Consider the following 17,740-nt stretch of genomic DNA (forward strand, 5'->3'; position numbering starts at 1 on the left):
TTGGATCCACTTCAGTGTTTAGAAGAAAACTCTCCTGGCGAGCGTCTCAGAGAAAAGTTGAGAAAAAGTTGATTGTGGGGGGGCATCATGGGTCGTCTTTAAATTAAATGGAGGAGATAGCAACTTTTAAAATAAAAATCAGTTTTAAAAATATTTTGTGTAATTAGCCAAAAAAGGGATATTATTGTAACACTATTAAGTGTCACTAATTACTGTGTATTTACATAGTAGTTACTTAGTGAATACATGTGTAATTATAATGTTATTATGCATTGTTAAAATGTACTTAGGATAGATCTTTTTGCACAATGCATGCAAGTATACAATTGTATCAGAAAGGAGTTATAGTGGTTGGGGTTAGGTTTAGAGTTAGGGTTAGGGTGAACTTTATCTTGTACTTATCTGCTCCATATTTTACTGTATTTAACCCTACACTTAACCCAATCTGTAGTACCTTGTATTCAACTTGCACTCGTATATAACCCTGATGTAATTATCAACACTGTTAACTGCTCTTGAACTGCCCCGATATCAAATCGTACTGTGGTTTGTATTTGCTCTTATTAGGGCTGAAGTCATTGTATTTTGTATCTTGCTCTTAATTGTACAGTAATTCACCCTGGGTAAGGGTGTCTGCTAAGAAATAAATAAATAAATAAATAAATAAATAATATATCATGCAAAAACATTTACACTATAAGTACATTGTAACTATGCACAATAACATTGTAGTTATGTGTAAGTGCACATGTTTTTACTATGTAAATACACAGTAATTAGAGACAATGTAAAGGGTTACCGATATTATATATTAATTACCTGAACATTTTCATACACATCATTAGTGTAATCATCTGATCTTCCAGACATTGTTTCCAGCTATATGTGGGGACAGGTAATAGAAATGCAGTTACATACTGCACTGGGAAATGTTGCAGATATGTTGAGGACAACTTTGTTGCATGTGTCTTGACCTTCAACTAATTTTTAAAATCCATGTTGCTTGTTTCTAGTAAAAGTTGAAAAAAAGTTATTTCCTAGTTTATTTTACTTCTGATGTGTGAATAAAAAAAAAACAGTATCAAACCAATCAGCAATATAAATGTTGAAAAAAGCTTTTCAATTGCTTATATAAATGGGTTGGGCTGTCAATAATTTTGGGACAAAGGCAGCAAAACATTAGTTGAGGAGATTTGTTTTTGTGATTAAATAATGAAATACATTATTATATAATAATTACATACCAAGGCATTTTGATAAACATCATTAGCGACATTGTCCTGCGTATATGTGGGAAATGTCATAAAAGAAAATGTAAGAAATTCATTTTAGATTCACTTTGTACTTTAGATGTCATTTCAAACTGACCTATTAAAGTTTTGAACCACAATAGGGTTACTGCAAACACAGAACACAAGACATTAAGGTAATATTAATAGCATACCTGAGTATTTCCATAATTATTTTTTAAAGCAATTTTCGGGGCTTGTTTTATTTTCCTGTATGCGAGAAAAAATATAAAGTTATTTAAAAGAAAAAAAAAGTATAGATTAGAATTGTACTATCAATCGCGTATAAGAAATCAGCCAATCACGATTGAGAATGTGTAATTTCAGTATTTCCTGGGTATAGATGGAACATACAGCACAATTCTAAAAAAACCCATCTTATTCAATAGTAGTTTCTGAGTCCAAGACTTGTGCTTTATATTAAGTTAATGCATCATATCTAAAGATATCATTTTGTAGTTTGGGCAGCCAGTAAGGGTGGCCTTATTAGGTGGTTTCCAAACTTGTGATCATGTGATGCCTACTAGCTTTATTTGTCACAAAATGTTCTTCTATAAATAAACACATACTTACTCATTCCTCTTTATTCTCAGCCAGCTCACTGCAGCCACAATAGCTACAATCAACACAGCAGCCACAGCAGAGATTGCGATGTATATGTAGACATCTGCAAACAAGATCAATTAAATAGGGGTGGTCTCGATCACATTGGTGTTCTCTTCTCATCCACAGTGATTAGTAATATCACTAAATACAATATAAATATAATCTGTAAATATGATTTTGCTCTTCAGCAGGGTTTTTATACATCTATTTTTGTTGTTGCAAACAACCGCCGATAAAATAATAATAATAATAATAATAATAATAATAATAATAATAATAATAATAATAATAATATAATAAGTCAATGTTTCAGTTTTCAAATATTTTACATCATTTTGTTTGGACTGCAACTGCAGGAACAACAGCCTTCTCTAACGTACTCAACGAGCTTAAATAGCAAGAAGCCTAGAAGACGAGTGCCATACCACTCATTGGGCGTGTGAATGACAGCGAGGCATTCCCCTGCGTGTTGGTGGCAGTGCAGGAGACCTGTCCTGTGAAGGCCATCCTTCCCTGTAGAACTCCTATGGTGACTGCGTCCTGCTCTCCTCTGCTGTTACTAATGGAGAATGACTTCAGACCGGTGGTAGATTCATTCAGGTCGCTGTCAGAAACGCGCCACTCGATCTCAGGTGGGGGGTTGGAGTCCACGATGCAATGACACGTTACCTGTCCTTTGATGTCGACGGTACAGGCTGATTCCGACGCGATCGTTGGCTTGTCTGTAATGCAAGATTGGTACAGATGTTGAACTGGTGTGTAAATTGTTCCATAAATTGTGCTAAATGTTTAGTTAAAAAAAAAAAAAAAAAGAACCCGCCTTGGTTTTGGAAGGTTTGTTTAGGTTTATTTTGAGCTATATTAATTAGGTTTTTAAAATTATGTCTTCAAACTGTAATGCTACCAGACTGATTACCACTGCCCACAGATTCAACACCCCACACCTCCCTATAGACGACAGCATCTCTGTGTTCACACAGACTACAGCTATAGCCAAAACTTTTGCATCACTTAGAATTTAAAAAAATAAAAACTACATGAACATAATTTAGATCTTTTCTTTAACATCGTGCAATCAAAAAAGATACAAAATAATATTGCAAAGTCTACTGGAAGCCATAATAGTAGTACAGTAGTATTTCATGTTAGATTTCGAAATGTCACATGGTTTGATATTTGTCAGTTTTGTCATTAAATACATGGAATACTACAAAGCGGTATGTAATTCAATATGTTAATGTAACATTGTTGAGCCAGTTTTGATTGACTTTACTTTATGAAGCAAAATGTGTTCATTCTATAGAGTGATGCAAAACTTTTGGCCGTAGCTGTACATTAGTCTCAATGCAGCACTTACACGCCACATTGAGCCTCGCTGTAGAATAGTTGCTCAACGTCTCTCTGTTCTGCAAAGAGTAGAAAAAAACTCTGGACACATTCTGCACAGAGATTATGATGCCAGTTTGCGACAGTCTCAGTGTTTGATCACCAATGACATTGTACCAGGGATAGCACCTGGCACACCACAGGTCAATTGAGGCTCTTTGGAGTCAGTGTTGACTTTTATAGGGTGATTTACAGTAAAATCAAGTAGGTCAAACACATAGTAACACAGTATGTATTAAATGACCAAATGTTTTGCATCACCCTATAGAACAAACTAATGTTGCTTCATAAAGTCCCATGAAACCTGTTGGACAATGTTAAGATATTGAATTACATACCGAGTTTTTCATATACAGTAAAACTGACAAATTGAAAAATGTGACGAAATCTAACATAAAAATGTTGTACTTTCGGTAGACTTGAAGTATATTAAGACATACGTAAAAAAAACAAAAAACAAAAAAACTCACATTTCACATTTAACAAGACAGAGATATTTGCTTGCTTTCCTCCCCAGAACTGGGCAATGCATGTCAGACGGGTCGTGTGATCACTCGCTAATGGTATGAACTTGAGGATTGAGGACACGTCCCATATTCCATTCCCTGTTGCTTTGTGGTGAACTGTCGAAGTGGCGTTGGTGCGACTCCAAGTAATAACAGGCGGGTTTGAAGGGCAAGTGTGAGGGACAGAGCAAGTCACAGCTAAATCAACCCCGGCTTTGACTTCTGACAACCGATTTATTGAGGGTTCATCAGGAGAATCTAAACCAGGAAAACAGATTGTGAAACTACACAATTCTAAAATAAAGGTAGAAATCTTTTCCATTTTTTATTTATCTTAGTAGATATGCATGGAATAATTGTTGGCTATCGCATTACATCAACAATATATGAAAGTCAGTTATCAAAATGCTTTGACACTGGGCTACTGTATTATTGACAGTCCATTTGAATTGGTATTGATTGTCTTATCTTGCAGTAATGTATAATGTTTCACATCACAAGACCACCACATAATCAGTTATACATATAGCCATGTTACTTGTTCCTCGACTTAAGCACTAAGTTCAATAATAACCAAAAAAAGAAATACACAATTAAAAATAAAGATGGTAAGCAAGCCACATTTTTCACAATAACTTTAATTTAGGGAAGTATTTTTTAAATGACTAAGCTCTCACCTTTAACGTTTATGAATACTATATGCTTTAAATATGATGCTTGATCAATCCCTGGTACTTCGAATCTAAAACAAAATGGACCAATGTCGTCGACTTTCACTGCATCAATCTTCAGAGAGCAATCATGCTTTTGCAAATCTCCAATCAGGTATGTACGTCCCTTAAAAGTGTTCACCACTTGTGAAGAGTCAGGGTGATTAATGTATCTTCCAAAATTATTATATTGCCACATGCCATGCACGAGTTTAGCATATTTCTCAAAATGAGAAAAGGTAAATTTACAGGGTATAACGACACAGGACCCTTTCAGTGCTGATACATTTGTTGGTATTTGTGCCTGGTTTCCAGTACCGTAGTCAAAGGGGAAACATATCACTGAAAGAAAAGTGTAAGACAAATTAGTTGAAAACATCAATAACAAAAAAAATGTATACAGTAACAAATATTTTCATTAAAAAAAAAGATGATAATTACATAATAGAAAAATCCTTTGCAATATTGCTCCCAAGTCTCTATCTGTGTTGCATTTTACTCAATGCAATGGTAGTATGCAGAGAGAATTAGTTGAGGGTTAACAGGATCTGGCAAGTTAAGTCATTTACTAGTCAAAAACTTTGTTATGTCGAGATCACGAAATAATTTATGACAGGATCTCAAAATTACCATTCTGTTATCTTGTGACTGAGAGGTAATTTATTCCAGGATCGAAAAAACAGAAAACCTTACTTCCGTCCCCCCCACCCCCTCCCGAGATAATGAAATGTGTCTCGTGAGCAATAAAATGACTTGTAGCATGTAACGATTAATATCTATTGACCAACGGGCTTGAACATTTTGCATATATTGATACAAACAATCCCCTACCTTCTAGAAAAGCACATTGCAGCAGAAGTTTTTGAAATGATAACATTATCGTGATCACAGCAGATGATAATCAGGTGGTCTGCAAAAAAAACAAAAAAAACAAAAAACAAACAGATGGTCTGACAGATGGCAAACACCAACACGTCAACCTTTCCAGTGTGGACTTTTGTTTGACCAGAAGAATCTGCAAACAAACCTGTTCAACATTTTAAAGGATAATTAGAGATCCTCTAAAATGAAATAAAAAGGCACAACATGAGCTGCGGTACCTGCTGTTCGCAAAATCAATTCAAAGAGTTATTTCTATCAACATTTGTAAACCTCTTTTATATAAAACTAAAAATGGCATATGAATATGTTTTAAGTGTACAAAATAAGTGAGCGTATCAGTATATTTTAGTATTTAAGTGACCCAACTTCAAGTGACATTTGTTTGATTGAGCACTGAAAATGAAGAAGCAGTTTGTGAATGAGAGCAGAAGGGATATTGCTCAATTGTATGTGGCTGTGACAGAGAGAGACCCTGCAAATGTAGATAGTGGTTCATTGATTAACTGAGGATCAAGTAGACCCATGCCACTATAAAAAGGATCGACAAAAGTTTGTTAGAGAGAAGAAGGGCTGAAAACAGTCGGTTGTGCTTTCTGCCCTGCATCAAGATCACTGTAGCTAGGGTGCGGTTTTAGTTTTGTAGGCCTGTTTTTTTTTTTTTTTTAATTTATCTATTAATAATAGATCCATTCATTAAATGATCCATCTCTACATAGTGTAAAATGCTGCAGTGGGAAAAAGTGGTCTAGGCATTTCTTCTCTGTTTTTTTTAACTCAAACTCAAATCCTAATAGACTATCATTTAGCTCAAAAGGAGCATGTTTGCAAGCTTTAACTTAAAATACATTAAAAGGGTCACTTTCTGGTGACAACAGGAAAGTGCTTTAGCAGGCGAAATCATAAACTCTGCCTGTTGAAATACGTTTTCTTGCAGCAAACAGCTAGAAGGTTATAAAAAAGTGGTTATAACCAACATATACAATAGGGAAGTGTCACTGGCAATGCTTGTAACTGGCAGGAGAAAGCTGTAGTTTAAGTGCTATTTATTAAACAAACAAACAACAGCACGAGAGCCAAAATAAGCAGTTCAAACAAAACACTAATTGTCACGCTGGGCATTCACCTTCACTGATCAATATGCACAAATTGTCAGGTCTACGTAGATCTTACTGCATCACCAAGCAAAGAAAAGAGGTACCAACAATACCAGATCCATCACACTAGTGCAGGGCTGCTCAAACTCAGTCCTGGGGACCCATTAAGGTTTTTAGGTTTCACACCAACTGAGCTCTCAAATATGGAACTAGACTATTAATTTAACTAATCAATCAATCAATCAATCTTTATTTTATATAGCGCCTTTCATAGTGGACCTCCATCACAAAGCGCTTTACAATGCAGTAACAAGAAAATCCATACTACTTTAAATACAGAGAAATGCATAACACATGATATACAGTGATAAAAAAGCATAATATATTAAATACAGTGGAAAGTACATAATACATGATAGTAGCATAATACATGAAATAGTACACTAAATACAGTGGAAAATGCATAATACATAGTAACATAATACGTGAAATAGTGGCAGCAACACAGCAGCTAATAGCAGGTATCAGGCTTAAAGACCATGGAAAGCAAGAGAGAACAGGCGGGTCTTGTAATAATTTGCTTAATTAGACTGTGGCAAAGCGTAAGCCTTGCACAATGGAATAAGTAGTTTTATTGTATGTTTTTGTGTTAATTGTTAATATTGATTTAATTGTTTAGCTGCTGTGGCGCTCCACTGGGGACGATTACCCGTCTGCGTGGAGCAGCAGCTGAAAGCAATCAGCTGTTCCCGCAGGCGGGTGGGCGTGTCTCAACGGAGAGTCAGTATAAAAGCATGGCGATCGCTGTGATCGGGGCTGCTGCAAGGCCTGCCGTTTTCACGGCACCTTTTGAGTTATAGTTTGGGGTATTGTGTTTTATTTTGCACTTTTTTGTACGGTTTACTGTATTTGTCCTCTGTGCGTTACCATCGCTGGTAACGTCACATGACCGCCTTTATTTTACTTTCACTTTCTTTTTGTTGTTAATAAATCCTGCGCGCCTGTGCCGGCGTGTCAACACCACCTCAGTCTCTCTGTATGCTTGAACAGCGGCTACCCACGCGTGTGACCCGAGGAAGACCCTGTCACATAGACCTTTAATTGTTTTCAGCTCTTAAAGTTGCAGTTCAAGTTACTTATAAAATGTAATGAAAACAAGTAAAAGGGAATAAGTAATCAGTTCAATTACAGGTCTAGTAATTGAGAGCTCAGTTGGAATGAAAACCAGCAGCCACAGGGGGTCCCCAGGCCTGACTTTGAGAACCCCTGCATTAGTGAATTAATAAGCATTATCTGTCAATGCATTTGAACCAATATATAAAGTTCAGGGGAGTGTTTTAGTCTGATGATAGGAAATGAGGGTAGCATTAAGTGATAAACGAAAAAAAAAACCTTGTAAAATACAACACTTGTGAGCAACATCACACGGGCAAGTGAAAAACTGGCAAAGACAACCATAAGTGTACATCTCTTGATCCACCCCTCCTACTGTGCACTGGACTTGCCTGACCTCAGCACCACGTTACTGGATCCTCGGCTGATGCACTATCCTTGCACTATTGCATTAGTGATACATCATTGTAGGTATAACTTGTTGTAATCCTAAATTGTTGCACCCTACTTTGTATTGTATTTCAGTAGCATTATTGCAGTTATTGTAAACTATACTATTTAAATATTAATCTCACATTGTAACCCTGCCCCATTACACCTGTAAGTCACCTTTTATAAAGAAAAATAAATAAATTAATTAATAATAATAATAAATAATAATAATAATAATAATAATAATAATAATAATATATTGTAACACAAACTGTGTGTTTTTGGCAGGAAAGGAGTTAAAATCACCCTGTCAAATGTAATTATTAATTGTTTGATTATTTAATGGTTGATTATCACCTGCGCCTGGCTGTCATTGCAAATTAGAGCCAGGTGCAGGATATTTAAGGAAAGCAGTCAGCCTGCTCAGTAAGAGAGCCGTTAGTGTGCTCAATCGTAATACAAAAGGTACTGTGTGAAAACCTTTTTGTTAAACTGTTTTGTTTTAGGACAGGTAAACAGCTGAGCCATACTTCAAGCTAGTCAGGGACCTGCCTAAAAGTGTACTTAACGCTCCAAGGGAGCTAGGTGTTTGTTTTGTGTTTTGTTTATTTTTATATTTTGTTTTAAATATATATATATATATATATATATATAAATATATATATATATATATATATATATATATATATATATATATATATATATATATATATATATATATATATAGATATATATTATATATATATATATAATATAAGTAGGTCACAGGAGGATCCCTTTGAAGACGCCATTTAAAACATATTGCATAGACATTAGAAATCCCCCTAACACAAATTAGATGATAAAAAACAAAAACAAAAACAAAGCAATTTTGTAATATGCCTTGCTGTCAATTCAAAATTAGAGATATCAGTATGGCCAAATAGTTGATAACCAGGGGGTACAGCTGTGGCCAAAAGTTTTATATTACCTTGAATTTGGAGACTGAGACATAATTAAAAAAAAAAAAAAAAAAAAAAAAAAAAAAAAAGCTATATACATTGGACATAATTTAGATCTTTCCTTTAACATCATGTCAAAGAACCTACAAAATACTATCGCAAAAGTCTAACAGAAGCCATAATAGTAATGCACTATTATCATTTGATAAATAAAAATTTACCTTTTAAAATTTTACGTAAAAAAGTACATGGAAAACTACAAAGCGGTATGTAATTCAATTCGTAACAGCTGGTTTAATTCGATTTTATGAAGCAACTTTTTTTTTTTTTTTTAATACTATAGGGTACTGCAAAACTTTTGGCCATAGCTATAGAGTCATTACAAATTAATATGAAGTTTTTCCAGATATGCTCAAAAATGCATATATCCTCACAGTCAAATACCCCAAATGTCTGCATACAAAATAGTGTTAACAAGAAGTGTTATCACAATTACATACGTTGTAACCGCCCTCCACAATATCTTCTTTCTTAGATATTTATTTCCCAGCGGGGATGTTATAGAGCTATCTCACAAGAGGAGAACGTAGCCCTTTCACTTAAAAAAAGTTGTTATAAACATATCAATATTTTAATATGTCTAAGCATTTTATTTGTATTATTAACCTCATTAAATATGTATTGTCTATGTTTCAGCAACATATAACGCACACGTTGCATATAGTGCAACTCTATTTGTATTTTTTTTACATAAAAAAAAAAAAAACATACACCCAATCATACAAACAAACATCAAAATGCAGAAGGACAAAATACTAAGCGCTTCAATAAAATCAAATACCTGTATTTAATTGTCTGGAGAAAGTTCTGAGAATTGTAGCCAACAGTTTCCAGATCTAAGCTGATTTTTTTTTTTTTTTTTTCGAAAACCTGCCCAGGAAATGTACTATTCACATGTGGTCACAAGAACCTACAGTCTCAGAAAGAACATGCTGAGTGTTGTTTATTTTGGACGCAGACGAACAACCAGATAAAAACTTCAAAAAATGATTGAAGGTTCCTTGTTCTTATATGACATTATATACACAGTTTTAGATTGTTATACCTCTAAAGAAAGTGTCCAAATAAGTCTCTCTCTCTCTCTCTCTCTCTCTCTCTCTCTCTCTCTCTCTCTCTCTCTCTCTCTCTATATATCTCTCTATATATATATATATATATATATATATATATATATATATATATATATATATATATATATATTGTGAGCAGGGAGAGGGTTAATTCCTTCCCTGCTGAGAAAAAAAAAAAAACATGTGCAAATGCACATTTACTTAATTTGATTGTCAATTGTTTTATTAATTATCCCCTGCACCTGGCTATCACTGTAAATTAGAGCCAAGTGCAGGGTATCTAAAGAAAGCAGCCAGTGTTCTCAGGGCTGCTGCTGTGTGGAGGGCCCGGTTGATAGTGTTGTCAACCGATTTTAAAGGAAAAACAGGTACTGTGTAAAGCCTTTTTTGTGTGTTTTGGTTGATTTTTGTTTTAACAGGTAAACAGCGTAGCTGTCCTGTTTATAGTTTAGGTTCCTGTGTTAGTCACTGCTCGTAAGAGCTAGGTGTTTGTTTTGTTTATTTTGTTTTTGTGTCTATTAAAAATAATGCGTAAGCGCTGATAAACTTTCATTTCTGTGTCCTGGATCCGAACCGTGGTGATGTGCAGTCTTGTTACCTATGGTGGAACTGGTGGGATGCCAAACTGTAGACCATGAAAAGCTATAGTACCCGACCTTCTAAAACTAAACAGAGAGAGTGATAAACTGAAAATATGGCAGATGATGCTCTGGTTCGAGCGCTGGTCGCAGCAACTGCAGTCCAAAGGGAGACGAATCAACCGGGCCCTCCACACAGCAGCAGCCCTGAGCTCTCTGTGCACACTCCTACACTCTCAGCACTTCCAAACAAATGAGGAACAAACAGGAACGAGAAAGTATTTTCAGATGGAGTCAAAACAGCTGCAGAAAAAAATATCAAGCTATGTATTTACTTTCCTAATGTGTGTGAATACTTGATGAGTGAAATGAAGAGGGAATGGGTGTAACAAATACAATTTTCTCATCCCCCCCCCCCCTTGGTTTTCTACATTTACAATAAAAAGCAAGTATCTGAAAATGTCAATTGAATTGTTTTGATTCCTGGTCTTTCCTCGTTTCATTGAAGCCAGACAGAGCCGGTGTCATCACATTGTCACATGACCTGAATGAAATGAGAAAGGTTGCTCTTTCCCAGCACTAGAGATTCTCCAAACAAACTCAAAGCCCATTTGAGAACAATACCTGGGGTTGTGTGTGATATGAGAATTTAATGCCCGTCCTACAGATGGGATGCTACATAAAACCTGAGGGCAAAGCCTGAGGTGTATATCCAAGGATCCCAAGGGATTAGGTAAGCAATAAGGGTGGGTGGTATTGGGCAATTCTGGGCCACCCAAGGGCACAATGCCTCTATTGCACAATGCCAAAGTTCTGTGTTGTTTATTGTGGGGTACTTGCTCTACTTACTTTATGTCAATGAGTTTTTAGACAGAGAGTGAACTTCAGATATAATAATAAAATTGACTAATAACATATTTATAAAATATAATAATAAACTAATTTTATTTAAAATAGTAACAACTTTGATAACTTGAACAAAATTTAAAACAAGGTTTGCGATAGGTGAGACATTACAGGGTGCCAGTTCTGTTGGTTTATTTTTCCATTCAGGTTTCCGTGGCAACTTGTTGTTTTTTTTTTTTCTTTTTTTCCAGCAGACAAAAGTTAAGGAGCATGTTTAAATTACATGCTTTAACATATATATATATATTTTTTGCCTTCAGTCAGAATCAGAGTGTGTTACAAAGCATTTTCATCTGTGGATGGGAGATTTTTCAGGTGGCCTATTTATAGATGTTTATGGTGACTCCCTCATGGAAAATCCAGTTTGCCTCGAAGATTGAGAGCAGAGAGCCTATTGCCGTGGTAGTTTCGATGTTGGAAATGTGCGTTTCTCTTCGATTGACCTGATTTTTACTGGACGCGGAGGGCTCTCAAGAGCTTTCTTTATCAAGTACACGCTGCAGAATTGTAGAGATCTGTTTCTGTTTGACAGTTTCACATCTCACACTATGGTAGGGCACTGTTGCTGGTATTAATGAGCAAGTGTTTCTAATATCACATGATTGTGTGATATGGGAAATACCAACTCGATAAGCCCATTGAAAAAATTGCTCACCAGTCAATATAAGCCAGTATTATGGGCATGCTCTATGAGGGTGCATTTTTAATAACTTAAAAGTGCTCTGTGGCAAATCTGTTATTAAACATCTGGTTAATCTGTGTTTGAGACCCGTTTGGTACTGTTATTCTTCTTGGCTACTCTCGGTTTGTTTTTCTGTAAATAGTAGGTTAAGGGTAACAGTTCACTATGCTGCTTGAAAATGGTCGTATTTGAGCTTATTCTGTACTATTTATTGTTTTAAATTGCTTTAGTAGTTTCTTTTCTTAACCACAGGGTTAGGTTCCAAAAAGCAAAAGACATTTCAGTCCAATAGCACAGCTTCTGGTTTCGACCCTGTGGCAAAGTGGTTTGCAATGTGTAGGTGTAGAACTGGTGTAGTGCACCAAACAACGACAAGCAAGAAGTTAATAATAACAACTGGTAATGCACACCAATGCGTATTGCACAGTCAAAACCACGGGGTTCAGTCCTGAGATAAGTAACATGTATAATAAACACAAACACGTCCAAAGTGATTGCTCTTTGTGAAAGTGGTGAAATACAGTAGCGCACATAGGTGAAGTGCAGTCCGGGTTTGATGCCACATTCTCTAGCAGCAATGAAGAAATCAAAAATCTAATCATGTATTTGGAGAATCTGTTAAGAGTGGATGATGTCATCGATGCTGTTATACATAACGCAACATTTTAGTTTTTTAACATAGTCCTGATTAGCTTTTGATATTTGTTTTTCACACAATAAATAACTTGTCTCACTCCGTATGTGTTAATATTCCAACTACTCTAATTAGCTTTTCCAATTCACATATAATGACAACATGAACACAACCATAGTTGTTCTGGTTTTACACCTGACCTCACCCGCCCAGTGGTGACTACACATGTTGTCTAATGTGAAGCCACCTGCTGTACCAGTTAATCAGTGTCTGCTGGAAAGCCTTGTCAGAGCATGGGTCAGGTAGGGGAGCAGTGGTGGCCTTACCTGACAATTCCCAATTGACATTCTGTTTCCCAGTGACCAATTTTTCGATTTTTCTATGCAGTGAACAAAGTCCCAAGGCCATATTCTCTAGAAGCAATGAAGAAACCAGTTATCTGTTAGAATCTGTTAGAGTGGATGATGTCTTCATTACTGTTCATAACGCAACATTTTCATTTTTTTTTTTAACATAGTCACATAGTGTATTGATATATATATATATATATATATATATATATATATATATATATATATATATATATATATATATATATATATATATATATTCCTGTTTATATATATACAATGTGTTCAAAGACAAATAAACAAGGAAATTATAAAAGGTTATCTATTAAATGTAGAATAAATGTAGTTACAGTTGAAACTGTACCCCTCTGTATACATTCAACACGGTTAGAGATTCATTGTGTTGGTCCATTACTTGCTTACTAGCAAGGTTTCTCGTCAATTAAATATATACATATTTTTTTCTATCCAGTGAAAATAACTACAGTTAATAAACCACATGCTCCAGAGCCAAGGACCAAAACAGAGTTTCCACAAGGTAAGGCTGTGAGGGTATTGTTTTAAACAAATGTCAATGTGGGGTTTTTATATTAATGTTTGAAAAACTCTTTAGTGTTTTGCCCACCTCAGTTACATTGTTTCAGTCAGTCACAAGCTCAAACTCAACTGACTTGGGGGTCTGATCATTTATATGGCACAAATTATATTATATTCATTGTACATTAAAAATAAATAAATAAATAAATAAATAAATAAAAAGTAGTTTCCTCACAGCATGTTAAGGCAATCTGTGTTGTCATATTGCAATTTACAAGAATTGTCACTCTATAAACTGACACAAGGAGCATACTCACCAATCCGAACTGTGGTATATAGATAGGATGTGGTTGGGTTTGTGATGGTTGATCGGCAGTACTAGTTGATGCTGATGCTAAAATGACATTTGTTTGTTTACACTTAAAGTATGTAGTCACGTACAAATGCCATCAATCATTAAAAATGATACTTCGACTTTGTATGTCATATAAAAATCACTGTAGTGGATATAAAACCAATAAACATGCACTGTAGCACATCTGTGTGTATGCATACATACAGACTGGTAAATGGTAAATGCGCATCATGCATTGCATGTCTCGCTTTACACTGTAAATAGAAAAGATGCCACAATCAAACTGCTTTAATATGCTTTGGTTGTGGATTTTTAACACAGTTAAATCAAGTCTCCGCCACTATTTATTAAAAGAAAGAAGTGTGTATAAACCTGGGAGAGCCGACTACTTAGGAGTTACGTATGAGGACTCAGCAGGAAGTACAGATGTGTAAAAGCTTCGTATTTTATACATGCAGAATTATTTTAATCAAAATATAACTCGGTGCTTATATTCGTTTATAAATTCCAGTGAGCTTTCTATGCACTGAAACTGGTTTAGTCAGATGCAGTGTCGCTACGTTGTTGTTATTTGTATTATTATTGAATGTTTAAAAACATAAAAATAAGTGTTGCAAAAATGCTTACAGTGCTGACCAGCAGAGGCGCTCTGGCTCCTGTTGTCAAAGTGGCTCGTACACGCTGTACACGAAATTTGAACTGAGATGGACAAAAAAACTGTCAAGGATCACATCATAAATGCTTTGGATGACCTTCAACAAAACGAACTGAAGAAATTCAGACACAAACTGTGCGACACGGATTTTGAAGATGGGTTGAAAATTGCAAAGGGGAAAGTGGAAGGAGCGGATAGTTTAGACTTGGCAGATATAATCGTCAGGACCTTTTCGGAAAGTAACTCTGTCAGAGCGACTGTCAGGGTTTTGCGTGCCATTGGAGAAAATCAACTGGCCAACAATCTAGAAATGAAGACAGGACAAGCAGGTAAGAGTAGTGTTTTGAAATGCATAGTCAGGCACATGCTGTTAGGCACTGACTGGGCACATGCTGTGTGCTATGTTATAAGTAGCATTTACTTTCAGTACGGTTTATATACGAATAAAAATGTTTATTAATAATAATAATAATATAATAAATAATATAATATAATAATTTACTGAAATAAGCCTAAATAAGTACAACATTTATGCAAAATGTAAACATGTCATGAAAGCAAAGTACTTGTCATTTTTCTCTGAACAGTATCCTACTTCCTTGTTTCAATGGAGTTTACAGTAGTTTTACAAAAAAAAAAAAAAAATTAAAAAATATATTATATATATATATATATATATATATATATATATATATATATATATATATATCTAGATATATATATATATATCGACTAGTATATATGCATTTGATATAACGTAACAAGTGTAACAAATAGATGCACATATTTAAACTATATTGCATTGTTCTCCAGTAGTGCTGCACGATTAGTGTAAAAAATAATGCAGAGAATAGCTGTAGAAAGTGTTGCGTGATGTAGTTCAATGTAGCAAAAACGACACGAAACCAGGGTAACAATCACAAGGACAGCACTGTAATTTAAGAACAATGCAATCATACTGTTGATGCAGTTTAACTAAGTAAAGAGACCAGGTCATTGTAAAACTAATAACCTATCAGCATTTACTGTTTTATTATTGCAAAGCAACACAAATTTGCCAGCAAACTCAGGCGTGTATAAATGACCTTCATCGGAGTCAAAGAAAATTTAGTCTTGTGTTTGTAAGAAATAAGAATATGCTTTGATGGTTATGGTTTTGCACCTACTTACTGTTCCTGTGCTCTGCGCACACAGGTCAAATGCCTGGAGCTATGGAGAGAACCGCTAGGAACGCTGGTGGAAGGCTTGGCTTAATGGAGAATGGTGAGTATCAAGCAATAGCTGCTGACGCACACTGACACAAATAGACTTTTAAAATTTTGGATAACTGAATCCTCAGATAAAGTGATTTCATATTAAAACGACCTTGGGAAAGGACTACTGTAAAACTCTACAGCACATTCAGACTGCAATCTACAGTACTGTATCTGGTTAATTTGAACTGCTGCCAAGCTGTTGTATATCATATAAAGCCTATATAAATGTTTATTGGGACCCTGGGTGGATCATAGCTTCTTATGCGGGGGTTGGTTTTAAATGGGTTTGCAAGTTGGCAGTGTTTGCGATTAAAGAAATGTGATTGCTTTGCTTTCTTAATTTAGATGATGTTCTCTATGTTTTATAACCAAACCTCACTCCTTCTATTTACCAACAGGAGTTCATTTTGTAGACAGGCACCGAGAAGCGCTGATCAGAAGGACCCCTATCGTCGCACCCATTCTGGATGCCCTACTCTCAGAAAAGATGATACATGAAGAATTATACACCGAAATTGTGAACAACCCCAATGAAACACCTCAGAGTAAAATGAGAAAGCTGTTCCTCGCTACCTCGGCCTGGGGCACCATGCAAAAAGATTATTTTTACAAATTATTGGAAAGAGAGCAGCCCTTCCTGATTGAAGAGCTGCAGAAGATCTAATTTGATAACTCACTTTTTAGATTGCTTTTACCCCTCTCTTCTCCTCACTCTTTCCCTGTTCCCTAGAATCATGCATGCATTTTCCAACAGTGTTGTCCCTACGATGTCAAGTGTCATTTTAAAGCTGGCTTTATGACAATGGCTGCAGCACTAGGCACAATTATGAAATCGAATACATGCAGAATTCACAGCTGAATTGGTTGCATTTAACAGAATTTAATAGACACAGTGCCTTTTTATATACTGCACAAAACGGCTGTAAAATACTTCCCATCTGGACTCCACATTGCACTTGCATTTCCTTGGTCACTTCACACCAGCAGTGTTCTCCTGCGTCAAAACAATGCCTCTGATATCCCTAGGGAGAGAATTCCCAAACAAAGGGGTATATGACTAAATGCCTTAGGAAGGGACCACAAGGAGATCAGCCTCAGCAGATCGAAGGCTGTGGTGAGGCGTGTGTCTTCAAACCAACTCTGCAAGATAGGGAGGAGCAAGACCACGCGGAGAGCAATACATTCGCAAAAAATATGTACAAAAGCTCATAAATAATCTTACTGCATGAATTATGTTGTAGGTTTTATAAGGGTCTGCTGTTTGCTGGAACAATATAATCACAAACACACTTCTAGCTCATCTTGTTAGTTTTACAAATACAGCCTTTGACCTCTTGTTAAGCCTGACATATTACTGTTTGCATTCTGTTTCTGCTATTCTGTTATTGGATCTATGTGTTCACCAGGAAATCCATATCTACTGTACAATCCCAGAGTGCTGAATTAATTAAAAATAATATTAAAAGACCAAGGAGTTTATAGCCGTGCAATTCTAGTGTTTTGTAATTGTAGTATTTTGCATATTACAGCGTGGATACTGTACAAATACTTTAAGAGATATTCATTTACTGTTTTGTTTTATTCTACTGTTATGGGTTATTTTACATTCTTAAAGAAAATAAAGCTGTACTGTTCTTTACACATTATGGTCGTTATTCCAGTATTGTTGATTAGCATGGTGACATGGAATTAATGAAA

The 17,740-nt window shown here is 35.5% G+C and overlaps 2 protein-coding genes across 3 annotated transcripts; one reads left to right on the forward strand and one right to left on the reverse strand.

The window, feature by feature from the left end:
• Positions 1–1,483: 1,483 nt before the first annotated feature.
• LOC121298689 (myelin-associated glycoprotein-like) lies at positions 1,484–5,410 on the reverse strand (the record flags this gene model as incomplete). The annotated part of the gene is made up of 6 exons (XM_041225877.1): positions 5,329–5,410; positions 4,465–4,839; positions 3,752–4,045; positions 2,321–2,617; positions 1,863–1,956; positions 1,484–1,499 (listed from the first exon to the last, which is right to left on the reverse strand). Coding segments are annotated over exons 1-6 (1,122 nt in total), but the record flags the coding sequence as incomplete, so codon positions are not given.
• A 9,378-nt stretch (positions 5,411–14,788) lies between these two features.
• Positions 14,789–17,509, forward strand: LOC121298737 (apoptosis-associated speck-like protein containing a CARD). 2 transcript variants are annotated; one of them, XM_041225950.1, is made up of 3 exons: positions 14,789–15,115; positions 15,981–16,049; positions 16,441–17,509. In XM_041225950.1, exons 1-3 carry the CDS (start codon positions 14,836–14,838, stop codon positions 16,704–16,706), a joined length of 615 nt encoding a protein of 204 aa, XP_041081884.1. In that variant the 5' UTR covers positions 14,789–14,835; the 3' UTR covers positions 16,707–17,509. The 2 variants fall into 2 exon arrangements, with proteins under 2 accessions (XP_041081884.1, XP_041081886.1); XM_041225952.1 differs by having other exon boundaries at positions 16,444–17,509.
• Positions 17,510–17,740: the final 231 nt, after the last annotated feature.

This window comes from Polyodon spathula, chromosome 24 (genome assembly GCF_017654505.1).
Source record: "Polyodon spathula isolate WHYD16114869_AA chromosome 24, ASM1765450v1, whole genome shotgun sequence".
NCBI classification, from domain to species: Eukaryota; Metazoa; Chordata; class Actinopteri; order Acipenseriformes; family Polyodontidae; genus Polyodon; species Polyodon spathula.